This window comes from Andrena cerasifolii, chromosome 6, assembly GCF_050908995.1.
Source record: "Andrena cerasifolii isolate SP2316 chromosome 6, iyAndCera1_principal, whole genome shotgun sequence".
NCBI lineage: Eukaryota > Metazoa > Arthropoda > Insecta > Hymenoptera > Andrenidae > Andrena > Andrena cerasifolii.
In genome coordinates, this window is record NC_135123.1 from 3,196,761 (window position 1) to 3,215,114 (window position 18,354).

An 18,354-nucleotide genomic window follows, 5' to 3' on the forward strand; every position below is an offset into this window, starting at 1 on the left:
CTATTCTCTTCTATTCTCTTCTAGTCTCTTCTAGTCTCTTCTAGTCTCTTCTAGTCTCTTCTAGTCTCTTCTACTCTCTTCTACTCTCTTCTACTCTCTTCTACTCTCTTCTACTCTGTTCTACTCTGTTCTACTCTGTTCTACTCTGTTCTACTCTGTTCTACTCTGTTCTACTCTGTTCTACTCCTTTCTACTCTCTTCTATTCTCTTCTAATCTCTTCTGTTCTCTTCTCTTCTCTTCTATTCTCTTCTATTCTCTTGTATTCTCGTCTATTCTGTTCTATTTTATTCTATTCTATACCTATCGGGGATGCAAAATCGACTTTAAGCGCTTGTATGTTATAAACAATTACGAAACTATAAAAATGGTGACATATGTACACCCCTCTAATTTGACGCGAATTATAACATATCCCAATTTACACAAAATTCTTGACATCGGGGAACAAAAGTGATCGACTTGGCGTGGAACGACCCTTACATAACATACAAGACAAATTGTAATTTTGTGGAATAATAACAGAAACATAACGGTCATCATATCGGTTCATAAGTATGTACGCATGTACTTATACCCACAACAGAAAAATTGTGTACTATAAACAGATATCTATCAAAATCTATGTTTATTTCAGCAATTAAAATGTTAGTGGCTAAAAAATATAGTAAATTCAAATTTTATAGAAATACTATTTTCTGGTATTCCAGTTATTTAGGTATTTACTACTTTGCATTTACTTTATTAACGAGTATTTCGTATTGTATTAGAACTTCTATTTGTGATTTTGATTATAATAAAACCAAGTTACTAACTTCCATTCTTTTACGGTAGTTTAATAGTAAGATTAATAAATTATAGGTATTTCATTTTAGGGAATCTTTAAATTTTATAGATGAACAATTTTTGGTAAATGGTACTTCTTCTATAATAAATTTTGTCATTACTTATATGAATCTTTCAATATTATATTACAAAATTCCACGCTACTTTTTAATAAAAAGTACCCACAAGTCTGAAATACATTTAACAGCATCCGCAATCTCTAAAAACGTGTGTATGAGTTGTGTTCGCTTTCTGTGCAGTTTCCTATAATACTAATACATACTAATTTAAATCGATATACATAATTCATTAAAAAAAAATATCATTGCAACCACTTAAGTGTCGCAAAATGTAAAAGCTAACAGCAGTTTTATAAATACAGCTTCTATTTTGTAGCAACCGCCTCTATACAGGTCTGCAATCTTAATATTCTCCCATTCATTTAAGAAGGAACCCGTTTCGCGCATGTAGAAAAGAGCTCATTGGCTCTGCAAAGGCGTTGGTGGGGGTACAGCCAATAGTGGCTTCTCCCGGCACCAATGAGCGTCAACCTGCGCAGAACCGGTTTAAACTCGTCGGTCGGCAGGTTCCTTCTTAAATGACAGGGAGTATAAATACCTACTATTCCAATTATTGACTCAGAATTTGAAAGTATTGTAACTGTATAATTAATAAGCTATATAACGTAAAATTTTCATTTTAATATTATTTTAGAAATGTCCAGATCTGTAGTAAGACAAAGATGATCCGTATCGAACGACAAAAATATCACTCTTCTTCTCTGTCCCTGGAGAACACAAGAATCGTGTTTTCGAAAATACAGTAAGATTTCGATTAACCGATTTAGTAAAGGTCGCGGTAGGTCGGATAAATCGCAACGCCCGCATAAGTCTGAGATTTCTCTGGATGAAAATAATTACAACCACACTTATTTGTGAAATTTGTATGTATAATGTTAGTCGATACATGTCTCTTAATGACTGTGTATACAATTTTTTGTTTAAACATGCTATATGATGTTAATCGTCGAAGCTGAAGGAGTTTTCTGTCTTTGCAGCCTTATATTGTTGCACATACCGAAGGGTACGATTTAAAATTGCATCGCCCTCCTGACTGATCCTATTTTCCATCAATAATTGTTCCACATTCTTAGATAGCTGGAAAAATATTATTGTTTCACGGAATTTCATTTATCGCTAGATTTTCTGTATTCAGAATTTTATGGTTTCACAAATTAGAGTATTTAAACCACAATTTGATAGTGATCTGCCATTGAATTTCATTCTATGCATCTACATGTAGACAACTTTTCTGGTATTAATTCCAGAGGCTGCCTCAACAAAAACAAACGTTTATAATCTGTATATTATGATTCATTTTTTCATTCCATAAAAGTGTCTATAAAATTAAACGAGAAGTAACTGTTCCAGAAGCAGCAAAGATTTATTTGCAAACGGACGAACGCGTATAATATGATTGTACACATATATATGTATATTTTTGATAAATCAGGATAATGGAGAGGAAAGATGATAAAAGCTCCAATCAGTGAGAAACTGAAAATTCGAAATCTGATTAATCGAGGTCCTGCTGTATGTATTTTTTTATAATCATGGTGGAGTGGAGTCAAGGTTGTCACTTGTAAAAAGTTAATGGGAAGTGACTAGTATTCTACTCGAGTGTTTCAAAGTGAAACTATTTCAGACAGCTTGTGGCTGCAGAAGAGTGCGCTACAATGCGGTTTGCATTACAGTAATGGTTGGATTGAAGCCAGGAAAGGTTGAAACGAACGACGAAGCATTGAAATGTTTAAATGATGGATGATGAAATGAAATCTGCTATAATGAAACGTTGAGAGATTAATTGACCAATAAATATATACCGCAATGAAATGCTGAAACAGAAAACTATTCCAGTAGCCAAGCACTGGGACAAATAGCATATTATTAAAAAACGAATGTCCAAAGTAATGTGTATTAAAATACTGGGATTACTGATACAGTGACATATTGGCATAGCATGATAAAATTTTGAAATAATACATAAAGCAAAAAGATGGCGAGATAGGTATGTAGACGTGCTGAAACAGCTTGATGCTAAAGTAATCAAATATCGAGAAAGAAAAGCACTGAAAGTAAGATGGATCGAAATCAATGGAACAACTGCACCATTGAACCATTGAAATTATAGAATTTAAAGAAAGTACGTACAATAAAACTTTTCGTGTAAGGAATAAACAATACCGTAAACTGGGGTGAATTTGCCCACTTTTGTATTTCAAATAACTTTTTTAGTACTCCTAGTGCATTTATTTTTTTTTTGAAAAATACTATTATACGGCAAGGTAAAGGCACCAGTAGTTGACCAGTTAAGAGAAATCCTTCACGTAAACAATAGTAAGTACTTGCTCTGTCAATAAATAGTGACAGTCGCTGCATACAGATACTCTTTAAGGGGAGGTTCCGGTCTAAAAGCCGATTTCTTTTTTTTATTTCATTTTTCGAATGTTCAATCTTTTAGGAATGCGTGTTTAAAAGGGTTTGTTGAAATTCGTAAAATTCCCGAAGTTATAGGCATTTAGTAGCGGCATTTAAACGCGTTTTTCTCGAAACAGTGTTCTCAAAACGGTGGGACCTGTATCTCCAAAAGTTATTCTCCGATTCGGCTGAAACTTTTTTACTTTGAAGAATATACTTCTGGCTAGGAGGGAAACCAGAAAAAAATACAAAAATTTGAAAATTTATAGTTTTCAAAGGCGTTGAAAGGGCGAAAAATATAGGGGGAAGTGATTCAAACTTCAAGTGTCGTTATTTTTTATAAAAATGTCATTTTTAAATTTTTCTGGTCCCCCCACCTAGTCAGAAGTATAAGTTCTTTAAAATAAAAAAAGTTTTAATCGCATCGGATAATAACTTTTGGGGATAAAGGTCCCACCGATTTGGATCAATTTTTTGACGCCTTGACTTTAACGACTCCCCAGTGTCGTCTGCAATGATTAATTATAAAACAAAAAATATATTTCTATAATTTAAGACAGCCTTAATACAATGTAAAAAGTCCCATTAAATTATATATAATAGTTTTCCTTGAATTAATTCCTAAAGATCACCTATTTTGGGGGGCTCTAGACCGGAACCTCCCCTTAAGCTTTGTAAATTATGTAATGAGGGCGATTTTTAAAAAAAGTTATGTTATAAAAATTTTAGAACCATTTTTCGAAGTTCAGTAACTGCTTCAGAAGTTGACCATCGTTGAAAATGAAAATACTAGTAGTAGACCCTATGTTGGTTAGTAATTGACGACCTATACTAAAAAGAGAATTAAGGCGATGACGTAGGTAATTGGCTTAAGCATCGTTTGTTGTCAATAATTTAGAATAAGTTAGAACTAAAAAGAAAGTGAAATTGAAAGAAACTGGGTAAAAGTACGAAAAAGTTGTACATGTGTTAGTGATTTTTGAAGTCGCTGATTCCGAATCCGATATAGGATTTGTAAAATTAATTTGTTTAAACACTGTGTTTAAACAAATGATTGCCAAAATTACATGTTTTGGTACATATAGAATCGTGTTCTGCGGGGGAAATAAATAAACAAACATGTATAAGTCTCCCGAAATTGTTTTATTTATTCTAAAATGTTGTTTACAATATAATTTGTTAAACAAATTGTTTAAATAAATTAATTTTATTAATCCTATGTCGGATTCGGAATCAGCGACCTCAAAAACCACTAACAATATATACATAGTCAGTAAATTGACTATACTTGTGAACTTCTAGAAACAATTAGAATGACTAGAGTTATTATTACTTGACCACCCCACAAACTATGTGTTTCTGAGGTTAGAATAACAAAAACGGTGAATTTATCAAATATAGAACAACGTGAGAGTTTAACAAGTGAAGAGTTCAGTCATAAATAGATAATAACCTAAGAATTTTTTTTACCTGAACCATACACCAGTTCTTAACAAAATCATTAAGGAAATAACGATATAGCTTCACACTTGAGTGTTTTAGATCTTAGTCGGTAGATGTCGTGGCACATCAACTGCACTTTTTTCAAAACATCGTCACTTCTATAAACCTTATTTTTCACGTTTTTCTGAAAAGTGGTCAACTACTGATACATGGTCAACTACTGGTGCCTTAGATGGCGTGTAGATTTAAATAGGCTTTTAAAAAAAATTCTTTACTTAAACGTACGCTTTTAAAATACCAGAAACATGGTGGGCAAAGTTACCCCCTCAGTTGGGGTGTCTTTGCCGACGTCAAATTTTTCAGTGAAAACATGCCTAAAACTCATTATTGAGTTATGATTGAGCGATCGTTCTTATTCTAATAGATACATAACAACCCTATTTCGGCCCTGTCCAAATACTCTTTAACTATTAAACGAATATATATGGCGCAAAGCGACATCCCCCATTCAGAGCAGGTTAAAATATGGGGGAGAATTTTGGCTTCCTCCGACGCCGAAAAACATGTCTGTGCCCCGCATTTGTTGAAGAATAAACCCCTGAACTTATTGTCGAGGGTTTTCCGGGGAATCTTGTAAACTTCGGCGGCTTTTCTCCCCGACAAACCTTCTTTCGCCATTGCTTTTAACGCCAGCTCCAATTTTTCGTCGGAACAATTTCGGTATGACCGACTTCCAAGCTTAGATTAATAAACTCTCGGTAACCAGCGGCCGTAGCCGTGATGGAAAACACCGGTTTTCGTTAGATCACCGAAGTTAAGCATCACGGGGCGGTGTACTGGGGAAAGATGGGTGACCACCTTTCTTCAAAAATAAGCTTGAAACGCTTAAAACCCTAAATCCTGCTTACAACACAGGAAAACAATAAAAAAACAAACATAAACTCTCGGCATCTCCAACAAAAAAAAAAGATAAAATATGTGAATCATATCAAATATTTAGCATTGTGTAACAACATTGTACGAGATTTTAAGGCTTATTTTCTCTCAACAGCACAAAGTTCGGAGATCACAAAATTCACTTGGAGAAGAAATTTTGTTTGCGTAATTTTTTACTCTGACTGAAAAATTACCATATGATTGAATTCGCTATTGTTTTTTTTTTCGTTTGACCCTGAAGAAATTATTGCTATCGACTACAAAACACCATGTGTTCTAATTACTTGACGATAAAATAAAATAAAGTTTTTCCCGAAAAGTGGGCGACGTCACCCCGGCGGGCAAAGTCACCCCCAGTTTACGGTACCTCGACGAATATAATTATCGTGACTCTACTCTGCCAGCGAAGATTCAAACGAGAAGTTTCCTTCAAATTCGTAGCCCACGTGACACACGCAATATTATGACGCTGCATCAAACGCATATTATATTCGCCATTGTATCGAAGTAGTAACTGGCCTAACGTTATGTACGTTATTCATTGTCAGATCAAAGGGGGGAGGAGGGGGAGGAGGGGAGGGGAGGGGCTGACTCTTGAGATGTACCATTGCTATAATCACTACAAAATGAAAGTACTTAGGATAAGTTCCAATGCTGTTCGAACAATAATACTGATATATTTATATGAATATATAGTTCCGATAATAATTTACGACAATAAAAAAAATGAAATACGGGGTGGGCCGAGCGCGGCATGCCAATCAATTATGTGTTTGTTAGATTGATACGACAAAGGCTCCCTATAAGATGTTGTTATAGGGCATATTTCAAGGAACGCTATACAAAAATCAGATCTGCAAGGTGTCGCCGCGTATACTTTTCTCGGTGCACCCTGTATCGGTTTAATAACGATTAGCTTTACACATATATACGATGTGTAATACAAAAAATATAGGTTTGTGTACACTGTCTGCATGGGTAATCGAATGCATCGGAAAAATTTATCTACGAGAGTGTTCATTTATTTTTGCCGATATCTGTGCATTGAAAGATAAATGCGTCTCAGATCTTAAATGTTTACAAACATCGTAGAAAGTAATAACTATAAGGTTGAGTGGAAACTGGCATCAATTCGAAGTAGGTTGTTGCAGTCACTTAGAGCTCTGTCTCGAAAAGAAGCCGCACCTCGGGACCGGGCCCGAGCTCTCTTCGAGACGGGCAGTCTACTCGGTTCGCCTTTGCTCTCTGCTGCGGCGAGGGAGGGGGCGCGCAACAGCGACAAGCCATAAATTACGGCCGGCACTGCTCGCGCCATCTGTCGGAGAAATACGGAACGCACGCGTAGGTCTCTCTGGCACTTCTCACTTGCCGCGGCAAAAGAAGTAGCGGGGATGGCAGCGGCTTCTTTTCGAGACAGCACTGTATACGAATTAACCTCTTATCGATGGGAACCATGGTACTATTAAGCTTAATATAATTACAGATGACTTTGGCTTTAAATAATCTGTTAACAACGATACGCATGTGTATAAATGTTATTTACATTAAATCTGTGAATGCTATCATATTTGTAATAAGTATAGAAAATTATTCTTTTGCAATTGTTAAGTATTAATTTTTATATTGTTATTATCGTTGTTCTAATTTCTACTGTTTTTGTGAGAAAAAAAAAATGTATTAGATCAGTACCTATTGTACAGTTCTTCAATATAATCATACTTCACATAATAGTTGCGTGTGCAATGTTGTTATCTCTACGTGTCGTTAATGCATCGTACCTATAAGAAATATTTCTTTTGATAAATAACGAATCGCTGTCCCGGAAAATTTACGTTTACTTGACTGTAACGATTCTAATAAAGTGTTAAGTGGCAGAGGCACAATGAATGTTGCAATAAAAAATAATTATAACTTTTGGCGAAATTAACAGTTATCTGTTTTATCCCTTGTCACTCATAAATATTTGAACAGTTTTGATTTTAGTGGCCTCATGAATATTAGTCAAATGGGAGTAATAAAAATGTTTAACATTGGAAAGCTGCAGTCAACTTTAAACAGAAAAACCTGTGAAATATTTATATGCTTTCACTTGCCCAAATATTTTCCCCAAATACGATTGGGGGGCCGTGTATGAGAGATTGTACCTATAAGAGCGCACGAAAAGCTTGTTATGCAACTGTGTGTCGCGTGAAATCTATAGTTGGGACGAAATAAATTGGTTGCTCGAAGTCAGTGACGGATTATACCCTTACCACGTCATCAATACAGAAGTAAGCTGCTGGAGTGTAACAACACCAGTGCTTAAAACGACTCATACGTAATGTTTTTGAGCGACCAGTTAGTTTTGTTTTAACTATACAGAATGCGTGGACTGTACGTTATATTGGCTATTTATTAAGGTCGAAAGAAATACATATTATCCTCCGCCAGAAACAATAAAATCGTAGACAGTATCTAAGGAATCAATTTCTACATCCAGGGTATTACAAAATATTGTGAAACATTTTTCCAAGTTCGATTCTATACGTCAAAATAATAAAGCAAGTTCCCATACATTTACCTATGTAGTACGATAACTTTATATTTTTCTTTTATTTTTTTAAATTTCTTTTAACATATACGGCAACGCCAACAGCACTTTAAATAGACTATTTACATCACTCGACTTGTTAAACATAGAAATTCATACTGTTCAATGTAGAGATAGGATGAATCTAAATAGTATGTAGGGTAGATGTCCCAATTACCGTGCTTTGACGCCGACTTGCTCGCGAACGAATTAATTACTGACTTCTCTTACTTTAATTTTGCTTAGTGAAAATTTATGTTGGTGTTTTGAACTTTTCTCTTTATTAAGGCATTTTTTTCGGGTTGAAAATGTTAATTTTTCATATTTTTTTAATTGAAATAAAAATACATGTTTTTGTCCCAATTACCGTGCCCTGAAAAATGCGTTGTCCCTATTCCGGTGCCCTTTTTGTAATAGCGATCCCGCGGGTAGGTTATGTCTTTCAAATTTGAACTGTTCAAAACGTGTTTTTATGTAACTTTAATATGACTTTTTCATTACAAAAGCAAAATATGCAAATATAAATTTCTGTTCACCCGTTCTGAGAAACGAAAGTAAGGTTAGGTTTATCAGTTACAGAGGGAGCCAGTGGGCTTCGAGGGGCACGGTAATAGGGACAACCTTAAATTCCTGTCCCAATTACCGGAATCACTTTAAAAATACGAAAACGTTTCAAAAGTGCTCATTTTGCAATTTTCTCATAAAATTTTAACCTTTTATGATATAATAAACACTTTACATAAGTGCAAATCATGATAATTATTAATTTATTTACTTTTGTAAAGTACGTGTTCCTTACCGTTCCCGGTAAGGATTTAGTTAAATCCATCGAAATCTTCATATGAATTTTTGAATTTTTTTTTACTATGCTTTAATTGTTTAAAAATGCAACCTTCTCGTTTGTAACACATACATTAATAGTTTAATTTAATTAAAAAAAATTATTTCCTTCTTTATGTGTGCGAGTTTTCTTGTACGACTTTTTTAAGTATAAGGGCACGGTAATTGGGACATCTACCCCACTTTCTTCGTAATCTACAGGGTCATCAGAATTCTGCTGGTTTTTATCTTTAACTTGCTTAGGGTATATAATATTAATAATTTTTTTATAACTGATGCACATTGTACAAAGATTCAGTGCGATTGCTTTTTTACATATGTTTTTGTTCAATTCCTTAATGCATCGAATCGATCTTCAAAAAATGTGGAACATACTTTAATATCCTGTACCTATGTAATTATAGCTACATTGCATGTGCATACACACGATTATGTACGTACCTATGTATATGCATTTTATATCTGTAATGCGTTAAATGTTCTGTATACATATATACAAGATGATTCCTAACTGCATGCCAATACTTCAGGGACTAAATCTGCACATCATGACACTTTTACTTACATTAGTGTGCAGATTCACCCCCTGATGTATCGGCATGCATTTATGAATCACTCTGTATAGTGTCTACATACATGTGTATGTACAGTGAATCCTCGTTACCAGCCCGACGAACGAGGCTGGCGGCGGGCTCTTAACGCGTTGTGGACGCTATTCCGCGCGGCCAATGGCGCGAGTGAGAAAACCCAATGAGCGAGCAAGAGGGAACGAAGCAGTTGACACGAAGTTGCCGTCGACTCTTTCGTCCCCTCTCGCTCGTTCTCGGGTTCTCTCACTGTCCGCCGAAGGATTCCAAGAAATGGTGGGGATAGTCGCCGAGCTCTTAACGCATAGCAGTACCGGGCTGTTAACGAGAATTTACTGTACTGTTAGTTGATCATTACGTGTAGGCACTTTTTTAGATGCAATGTTGAAAATGGTGTGGAATTACGTCATTCTATCGATCTTGTTTTGTGAGAAGTATTCCATTATTAATATCGACAATAAAGGGTGATAGTCGTAAATGAAAGTTAATGAAAGTATTACGTTGTAAGGACAATAAAGGTAAAAACGTTTCAGAAACATATGTACATGTATATTATACAAAATCGATTTTAAAAAAAATTGTTCTAGAATATTAGTACTTACAGAGATGCGGTGAAATGTGGTGGCATTTTTGTTTCATAGTTTGAAAGGCTGGTGATTGTTATTAAAAACGAGGATTTTATTCTATTATCTTATATTGTTATGTTGTGCACTTATATTTTGTTATTTTGTTGCTTGTCGAACGTACTACTTAACATTCTGAAAATTAGAGCTACTATTGTTGGTAGCATTATTTAGTATCGTTTAGTGGAAATTCTCTTTTTTCTTAATAGAAATTTTTCAGTTTGTTCTCAATGGAAATTTGTCCAATTTAAAGATCATAAGTTTCATTGCAGCAGAAATCCGCCGTTTTAGGCAAAAAATATATAGGTAATATCGCAAGATTTCTATCCTGTTGTGCGTTTCTAAATTAAATACATATTATTATAGCTACTAGTATGTATCACTGTTTTTCTGTGGTGAAAAATTATTAAAATTTATTATTTAATGTTTTCTGTCGTTACACCTTGATTTCCGACAGTTCTAGGATTTTTAAAACATATTTGTACCTAGGAAGTCGTCCTTTTACTTTTGCATAATTTATTATAAGTAGTTACTACCAGAATGTATGTTTAATTAAACACGAAATGAACAAAACTATTTCCGAACCTAAATATTTACCATATTTGTTACCAATATAAAAAAAAAGGTAGGAGTCGTCTGTAATTTGAATTTAAAAACGTGTGATAAGTTGTTTTAAAAAAGCAATTGTTTTTCCTCGAAGCGTGAACGCTTCACGACAGAATATTTAAATGTGCTTATGCTAATTGTAAGCTTCTCGAAATTTGTTGTCGGGTATCGAATGTAGGCTTACAATTTCCTCGTTGCCGTTATTACCTACGTAGTCTCTGCTTGTGAAATTTTCAAATTATATAGTTGCCGCGTGAATGCGACCGGCCGCGGCCGAAGAGACTGTTTTGTGCCACGCGATATAATTTATCGTACTATTGTACGAGCCGGAAATATGTGCATTGCGTTCACCAAGTAATGGTGGATCTATTCAAGCAATTCCTTTTCCTTGGCAGAACAACGGTTACCAAGGGGGTAAATCATCGCAATATCGTAGGGATTAAAATGTTCTGAGGTGATTGCCACTGAATCCTTTACCGGCAGAACAAGTTGTGCGGAACGCATTTCTGTTACGAACATCGTTACTGCTAAACGGAACAAGGAATGCCAACCAAATTCTCAGATAACAAAATTCTGAATAAACTGTGAAGGAATTTCCGTGGAATTTATTCATCAATTTCGTATACAATTTCAATACATTAACCCTCGTCAGACGGCATAGGTGCAATTGTAACTTTTGCGTTTTTTAATCGCGATAGCAGATTTTCTTTCAAGAAGCCTGGGAGGGGCTGAAGTTTTATGACATCTCTAAATTTTTGGTGCAGATTATATAGACCAAATTTCAGAAAAATATCTCAACCCCCTTCCGAGATAGGGGGTCGAGTCGAGGGTTGCATCGATAACAGCGGCATAGGCACAATGGCGCCCCTATATATTTATTAATGAAGATAACGCAAGAAAAGAAGCATGCGATTTTTTTAAGGTTAATGTTATTTTATTATAAAAAAGTAAAAAAAATAATTCACATTATAAAAGAAAATTTGGGATTTTTTTATATTGATTTTCATTGAGTCTAAACGTTATCGATTTATATTCATATAAAATATTTGAGGGTGCAATTGTGCCTCTGCCGTCTGTTAACGTTGTAAAATTGTGCCGTCTGACGAGGGTTGAAAAAAATTAATATCTGAACTGGTAATAATTAAATCTGCATAGGTACTTATTGCTATTTACTAACCTTAGTAGCTGCTACTTAGTAACTTATTCATTAACAATTTGGTCAATTACCACTAATTACAGTTATTATTACCTGAATAGTGTAGAAATCTTTAATCGTCAAAAAATACGGAATAAAGTAATTTCAACTCAATGCTGGCAGTTTGGTTTATCATTGGATGGCCGAATGGGGATGTTGACCAGTTCGATCGAATCTCGTCGAGGAACACTTTGCAATTCTTGCAACAGTGTAACAATTTGATCCTGCATTATACAGTACATTCGTAATTACTGTCGAGCCATATCCGGTGGAGAGGAATATGGCTATGTGTGTGCGTGTGTGTATGCGCGCGCTCAGCCCGCGCTCAGCTCGCGCTCGAGTATATGTACATATATATATATACACATATATATACATATACATATTACTACATGTATAAATTTCAATCGATTCTAGCGTATCGAACTGACAATATTAATGTTGATCGGATTTATCGTTTAACGGACAATAATGTATTCGTTAAGAGTATTCCGGAACTAGAATTATGCGCGAGTTAAAAAAAAATCTGCTCTTCCGTGCTGTGCATCAAAATACACGATCCTTAGCGTTAATAATCTATTCCCGTTCGATCACACGAATCACGTTCCCGCGTTTGGTGCCCTTGATTAACGCAATACCAACGAATGTTAACGTCTCGAGGTAAAATTACTACGGCATTGCAATCTCTCGGGTGCCAACAGTGACAGTAACACCGTTGCAAATTTTGAAGGATTTTAAACAAAATAATCGGCGGAGGGGCGGGGGCGGAGGAGGGATGCTTTTCCTTGCAGATGTTTTTGTGGTAATGCGTTAATACCCGAAGTCTGGCACCAGTTTGAATGACATCGAGAGCACATAGAATATTCAATTGTCGCGTGTATCATTGTCACGTTAAACCGTAATCCAGCGTTCAACTTTCACGGTAGTACTGCGCTGGTGCACAAAAGATGAAAGAGGAATGGATTGATTGTCGCGTAAACCGTATCCTTCGTGTCCATTGGGGTTACTTTAGAGTCTCAAATTGATAATTCAGATTCGCGAAGTGTTTTTCATAATGATCTCGCGCGACGGAAAATGGCAAGTATGGTAATCGATTCCCACGGCGGGCAATTTAAAGAAATCTATTTTGACTGTTTAAAATAGCGGGCCTCTTCTATATACACACGTAGCTGCAGATTAGAACGAAAAGTATCACTGTTACACGCCGGTAAGGACTGGTTTGTTGATAATTATTACAACAATAATTATGTAAAATATGTATGTATAATGTAATTTTGAGTGTATTATGTAATTAAAAAAAATAACAAAAAATATCGATTTTTGATAACAAATTGTAAGCCCATCTTTTAAAGTATTCAGTTCTCTTTCAGGCGATGCAGTGCGCTAGTCACCGTGCAAGGTCAAGTTTTATGCTGTTTAGTTTCATTAAATAAATAAGCTAGGTCTATACGGACCGAAAACAGGTATTAACCCTTCGTTGACACCCTGGGTGTGAGCCACCCCTAAGCTGATTTTGACGATCTGTACCTTCTATATACAATATTAATAGTTTTTTTCCAAAGCCGACGTACAAACTATTTTCTGTCGCAAAGCATTATATCCCAACAACAACTCTGTAGATTTTTAGCTTCTAATATTGAAATTTGTAAAAGTTACAAAATTTGTAAAATTTTTGAAGATTTTTTCGTATTTTGTTAATATAGAATTATTTTTACATAAACTGCGATAAAACTTTAATTGGAAGACTATTGGAATACATTCTAGAGACCTTAAAATTGACCCATGATTTTTTTCATAACGATTGGATTCTTTAGATGAGAATAGCAGTCATTCGAAACTTGCTTTGGGTGTGAGCCACCCAGTATATGAAAGTTGATCGAAAATATAGGTGTGTTAACGAAGGCTTAATCAATACTTTGAATTTTAAAATATCAGTGGATGTAATCATCAAATTACGTTAGATTTAGCGTGAAACGCTTTGCATGTTACACAAGTTGTAAAGAATTTGTCATCGTTGTACTACTTTATTTCTTATTGTTTTCCTTTCAAAAATTTCATCGTTTTACCCCAGATAGGTAGCAAGAAGTCGGGCACCCGATCGACTCAAGGTAATCATATAATATCACTTCTTCCGTGACCGTTTCCCATTGACAGACAGCCTGCGATTAAACTCTCGAATCCTCTTCCGCACGGTATTACAGAATCGAAACTTTCCCATGTCGGGATTTCGACTGATCTCCGTTACTCGTCCCACAACAAGCAACAGCTAAAGTGTAAGTGTGCCCAATAGCGACCGTGCCCCATTTACTGACTACTTAAGTTCTTCTCCTCTTTCTGTTAAAAGTATTAAATAAATTAACGTATTCGGCAAAATGATTAGAAATTTAAATTCCGAGTATTCTGCCTCTTATTTTAATTATAATTCCATTTATTGTAGGATTTATTAAGCCGGGAATCCACCGGAAAGCTAAACTATGCTATGCTATGCTGTGCTAAGCTATGCTATTCTCTGCTATGCTATGCTATGCTATGCTATGCTATGCTATGCTATGCTATGCTATGCTATGCTATGCTATGCTATGCTATGCTATGCTACGGTATGCTATGCTATGCTATGCTATCCTATGATATGCTATGCTATGCTTTGCTATGCTATTCTATGCTACGGTATGCTATGCTATGCTATGCTATGCTATGCTACGCTACGCTACGCTATGCTATGCTATGCTACGGTATGCTATGCTATGCAACGGTATGCTATGCTATGCTATGCTATGCTATGCTATGCTATGCTATGCTATGGTATGCGATGCTATTCTATGCTATGCTATGCTATGCTATGCTATGCTACGGTATGCTATGCTATGCAACGGTATGCTATGCTATGCTATGCTATGCTATGCTATGCTATGCTATGCTATGCTATGCTATGCTATGCTACGGTATGCTACGGTATGCTATGCTATGCTACGGTATGCTATGCTATGCTATGCTATGCTATGCTATGCTACGGTATGCTATGCTATGCAACGGTATGCTATGCTATGCTATGCTATGCTATGCTATGCTATGCTATGCTATGCTATGCTACGGTATGCTATGCTATTCTATGCTATGCTATGCTATGCTATGCTATGCTATGCTATGCTACGGTATGCTATGCTATGCAACGGTATGCTATGCTATGCTATGCTATGCTATGCTATGCTATGCTACGGTATGCTATGCTATGCTATCCTATGATATGCTATGCTATGCTATGCTACGGTATGCTATGCTATCCTATGCTATGCTATGCTATGCTATGCTATGCTATGCTATGCTATGCTATGCTATGCTATGCTTTGGTATGCTATGCTATGCTATGCTATATTATGCTATGCTATGCTATGCTATGCTATGGTATGCGATGCTATGCTATGCTATGCCATGCAAAAAAAAAATTAGCTTCAATACATTCTTATGGAACCGTTTCTACCAAAAGCTACGTTAAAACATAGCATCGCATATCATAGCTTAGCTTAGCTTAGCTTCCCGGTGGATTCCCGGCTTTAATAATGTTATTGCACACTGAAGTTTGAGGTTATTCATTGACATAAGAACAAACCGATTTTAATACAAACTGGAAATTTAAAATTCGAATAATTTTCCATTCAACCTGGACAAATGTAGAAAAGAAGAACACCAAACACTTTTTAAATAACCTCCATTTAAGGTAGTTCCTGAATATTCTACTAAATTCAAGAATTCTTTTAAATTTCGCCCAAAACTAATTTCGAATAGAAGAAACCCTTGTACGAAGTTTAAAATCGATTTACCACATCGTTATCGAGAAATTGTTAATTGAAGTTGATGCATTTTAACACAGTGGCATATGGCAGAGTCGGAAAAAGGGGGTTATAAATTCAGTTTTTCTTCTGAAACGGAAAAACTATATTCAGGACGTGTACCAAAATTGGCACAAAATTACACCGGAATGTCACGAAATGAATTTATTAATTTCTGCGAAACTGACCACATGATTTCTTCTTAAATGCCCATAAAAAATAGGTTTACGTGCAAATATTTTAGAAATTACGTAGAGCAGTCGACGTGGCAACGTCGCACAGTGGATATGTTCAGATATTTAAACAGCGAACGACGATTCAAATTCATATGAACATTTTTCTGACATTTTGGTTATAAAAGACGCTACGAATGAATGCGACGTTGCCAGATCTGCTGCTCAAATTCACTACGCTAATCAATTTAATATTCTATTTTCGTATTACAATTATTTATATTAACATTGAACTTTTTAAAATATATATACATGATGTTAAAAATTATTATTATTATTTCTATAGTATCATACTACTTTATATTTAACGTTTATTACCCAACTCTAATTTTACTAACGTAGTTGGTTAGGAACAACCCTAAAGCGTTTCACAAATCCTGACATGATTTCCGTGATGTTTTAGTTCTTAATTTCGAAACGTCACGTGAATTTTAAATAAGAACAGTATTCCATTAAACCTGTATAAATGGCGAAAAGAAGGACACCAAACACATTTCTGTATTATTTATAATATCGTGAACAAAAACATGACAAAATCGATAAAAAAAAAAAAATCGTCGTCACATATGATTTTACAGATATAGGGTAGATAAATTACATAAAAAAATAAATCTAGCTTCACGACCGAGAAGACTAGGGATTGCAAAATTACCGACTTTTTCAATTACCGGTAATTCGGTAAAATTTTTAATCAAAACCGGTTTACCGATAATTTACCGGTATTTTTTAAGGTATTGAAAATATAAGAGCAAACATTACAAAAATCTGTTTTTAAACTCTAATCGAGCATTATAAAAAATATATGGAAATAAAACTAAAAAGTATAACTAAAAAATATAAAATGATATAACACAAAATAGATATATTTGTACAACTATTGACAATACTTATTAATATGGATCGTCACCACGAAAACAATGAAAAGAATCTTAACTTACGTACATAATTAAATATTTTTTACTGAACAATTCTTTTTATCAAATAAGCACGCAAAAACACTAAACCTAATTCGTCTAAACTTTGGTCTCCTGATCGCTACCTAATTTTTGTACAAAACAATCCAGCCACGGATAAAGCGCTCTCATATTCTACACTTGTTGGCCGGGTAGGCATTAAGTAATCATATGCCATTCATAGTATACAAATTCTCCTTAATTTTTCTTCTTGAAAATACGTCCATTTTTTCATGACTGATTCAAATTCTTAGTTTTCTTTTGGATCATGGTTGGTTTTTCATGAGATACTTCGGTTTTCGTCTTTATTAGTAACTGAAGTGTTTTTTTACTGATAACGTAGTAGATGTCGATGGAATTAATGAACGCATATATGCGCTATATTGCTATATGTAATTTATCGAAATACCGGTAAAAATTTGGCGAATTACCGGTAAAAATTTTAGGGTATTTCTCGCGATTTACCGGGAAACCAAGTATTGCAATCCCTAGAGAAGACCCAAGAATAATGTTTTGTTATTTAGTTACTATTTTATTTTATTTTTCATGTTTCAATACAGAATATGTTCTATTAAACTGTCATATTCTTACACGCCCTGGTAGTGGAAGCGTTTCCCTTAACTGAATGTCGAGGAGGCGTATCCGATCGCGACACTTTCCCGGAAACCAATACGCGGCGAAATTTAACCGAAGATGTAACTACTTAGGCGTGCGACCACCGACCACCACTGTGCACTAATTGCACCTATTTGACGAACAACGACTGGCGCGGTTTTGCCGTATCCTATACACACGCGCACGCTATACGTACGCATAAAACCGAAGTCGGAGAGCTCGTTACTTTCTAAAGTTCCGCCGCGGTCGCGGTCGTCCCGTATCCTCTCGGTACCTTTGCATTTTGTGATCGGCCACGAGGAGCATCGGCAGGAAGCAGTTTTACTGATTTTTCTTCACCGCGTGTCTGAATGTTATATCACAAACCACGGAAGTGCAGGAGATGGCAGTCAGTGGTGTCCTGAGATACCTGCATCTCATCCTCCTGGCCTCGCTGTACCACCGTAAGTAACTCCTCACCGGTTATCGGCCGGTACATTCCTGCACCTGCTTAGCGATTCTCCCGCGATTCACCTCCCGTTCTTCTCTTCGAGCTTCGATCGTCGCGTTCGTGTTGACAAAAAAAGGGCCTCCTGAAACGTGGAACTGACTCCTGAACCGCTTCTCATCCGAGGGAAACTGTCTGTC

General features: G+C 35.6%; 1 protein-coding gene and 1 long non-coding RNA gene across 2 annotated transcripts in view; both read left to right on the forward strand.

The window, feature by feature from the left end:
• The window catches only part of LOC143369815 (uncharacterized), a 230,457-nt gene that overhangs the window by 70,067 nt on the left and 142,036 nt on the right, over positions 1-18,354 (forward strand). The gene's annotated exons all lie outside the window — the stretch shown is intronic.
• LOC143369765 (pancreatic lipase-related protein 2) overlaps positions 18,049-18,354 on the forward strand; it is a 39,842-nt gene continuing 39,536 nt past the window's right edge. Inside the window, exon 1 of the mRNA XM_076814121.1 lies at positions 18,049-18,170. Coding sequence (XP_076670236.1) covers positions 18,110-18,170 — 61 coding nt within the window. The 5' untranslated portion in view covers positions 18,049-18,109. The remainder of the gene's footprint in view (positions 18,171-18,354) is intronic.